This window comes from Montipora capricornis, chromosome 10 (genome assembly GCF_036669925.1).
Source record: "Montipora capricornis isolate CH-2021 chromosome 10, ASM3666992v2, whole genome shotgun sequence".
NCBI lineage: Eukaryota > Metazoa > Cnidaria > Anthozoa > Scleractinia > Acroporidae > Montipora > Montipora capricornis.
In genome coordinates, this window is record NC_090892.1 from 7,944,282 (window position 1) to 7,946,781 (window position 2,500).

The window sequence follows — 2,500 nt, forward strand, 5'->3', positions numbered from 1 at the left end:
ATGTTCAATTGCTGGTGGACGAACAAAAGGGGCGAATGAGAGATCTTTTGTTTTCGTCCACCAACATGGTGGCGATGACGTAACATGAAAACCACGTAAATAACAGGTACTTTCGAGGACTGATTTAAGAGACAAAGGAAAAGGGCTTGATTTCGCAGTACGATGCACTAAAGGGATATCATATCATATCATATAGCTTTCTTTACCCTTGGATTTTAGAGTAGCTTGGTGTAACTAATATCTCCGAGCATTTACCCTCCCAGCCATGATACACCACAGAAGACAGACCACAACACCGGGAACTACTTGCCCTACTCTTTGCGACTAGTGTGTGGGTTCTTTTACGTCCCACAGGATTATGAACATTGAAGGGTTATGAGAGTCTAACCATTTTCAGATGTAATTACAAAGGCAGCACTTTCTCCTCAGTTATTTAAAGACCCTGAGGGTTGGTCCGGCCGGAGTCGCACTCACGACCTCCCGCGTGACATCCCGGTGCTCAACCAACTGAGCCACCGGTGCGCGGTGCGATACCATATGATACCATTTTTATAATAGGACGTTTTCCGTGTTTCCTTAGCCTCATCTAAACACGAGGGGGAGTTGGGAGGACTCGAGACAGTTATGCAAAGAGGATACAAAGTCGAGAGGTTGCATAACTGTCAAGAATTCTAGTTTCATAAGGTCTATACCTAAACCAGGTATAGCACCAAATGAAGGACAATCCAATTGTGACGCTTTTGTTAACGTTGCTGTTTTCTTTGCATGCCCTGACCAAGTGACATGAGTTGTGGGCCGGTATTGCCAAGCCAGTATAGTACCCTCGTGCTTCGCTCTTGGACCGCACATTGAGGAGGAAAACCCTTCCAGCGCATCCTTTAATTTCACGGGCTACATTCGCAGGAATTATTTAACCAATAGAGGACTTTCTTTTCTCTAAACACGAGGGGGCTATGGAAATAGGGAAAAAAAAGTCCTGTATTAAGTTTATAACATATTTCTCAAAGATAATTCGACAAATGAAGGAAAATGCTATTTTTTTTATTTCTTAATTGAAATAGATTTTCTTGATACACGCTCATATTTCTTACCAGCCAATCAAAACGCGCGTCTGACAGCCGTGTTTCCATACTCTCATCTAAACACAGCTATTGACCAATGAGAGTGCGCGTACTATCCTAATCATTTTATGAAAGAAAATTCTCTATGTATTTCAAAGGCCTAAATTCTTCAATTCTCTTTGTTTTGAAGTTCAAAATGCAACAAGTACCGCCACCTTTTTCCGTAAACTGAAAGTATTCCTCTTATTAGAAATATTTCATTATTTCCCTGTTCTCTATTTTCGTATTCCCCGTAGAACTATTTGTTTGCCCCCCAAATTTTGCATAAACCATTATTTTCAAATGCTCTTGGGAATATGCAGAGTCCCCAAGAGAATTTAAAAAACAATGGTTTATGCAAAATTTTGAGGGGAAAACAAAGTTTATTATGGGGAATACGAAAATAGAGTATTTGCTTTCTTTTAGCCTAATCTATATTTAACACAATCATTTAATTTATTTTAATGTTTTCATACTCTATTTAGTAGCACTGCCTATGATCTGACAAGTATACTTCTGTTAATACTTCGTATATTAATTAATTAATTGAGGGAACCTATCTCTTATAAGTCCAGTGGTTTCCTTTGGGCTTCCTTGCCATTACCTTTTTACATACTTTCAACACTATGATCTGTACTGAGGCAAAAAAAACTAAACTTGAACTTGAACAAGATCATCGGTGCCTATAGTCTTGATACAAAAATACATGTAATCTGATTCGCCCAATCACCGATACAGTCAAGTGAGAAACTGAACTTTCAAATATTCAAAATAAATAATGGAATTGATGAAAGTGTCTTGAAATAGAATGTACTTGGATTATTGAATTTCTTCAAAAATCTGGGTGGCGAGGTGGTACCCGGTGGCGAGCAATCTCGCAAAAGACCATTTACTTTAGGGTATTTTTATGTTTATTGGAGGAGTGTTTCCCCCATGTGGAAATAATTATTTCGTAATATTAATCATTTATATTATGGCGCGTTTTCAATAAATGTCCAAAAGTGCTTGAAATATAAAAGTACCAACTATTCTCTGAGCTAATATGATAATTCCAGGGAGCCGATCTGCGAAAAAAAAAAGGCATTATATAGTGTAACTGTCACTGTTAAAAGGAGAGTTGGCTCAAGATACAGGCTTTTGTATTTATTGTCTTTTTGTACTTTATATAGATTTTGATGAATGTCAAAGTAATCAAGCAAACAGCTGCGATCAACAATGTATAAATGCACCAGGGACTTACTTCTGCGATTGCCAGAACGGATACAAACTTAAGGCCGACAGAATGAGCTGTGATGGTACGTGTTGTAATGTTTCATTGCCATTATCATCGTCAGTCAACTACCACGGTTTTGTTCAAGTTTGTGAAGGACGTTGTCTCTGTTTTCTGTGCCTGAATAAGT

General features: G+C 38.2%; 1 protein-coding gene across 1 annotated transcript in view; it reads left to right on the forward strand.

The window, feature by feature from the left end:
* The window catches only part of LOC138022348 (mucin-like protein), a 23,625-nt gene that overhangs the window by 13,829 nt on the left and 7,296 nt on the right, over window positions 1–2,500 (forward strand). The window contains exon 12 of the mRNA XM_068869461.1: window positions 2,270–2,395. Within this exon, the coding sequence (XP_068725562.1) occupies window positions 2,270–2,395 (126 nt within the window). The remainder of the gene's footprint in view (window positions 1–2,269; window positions 2,396–2,500) is intronic.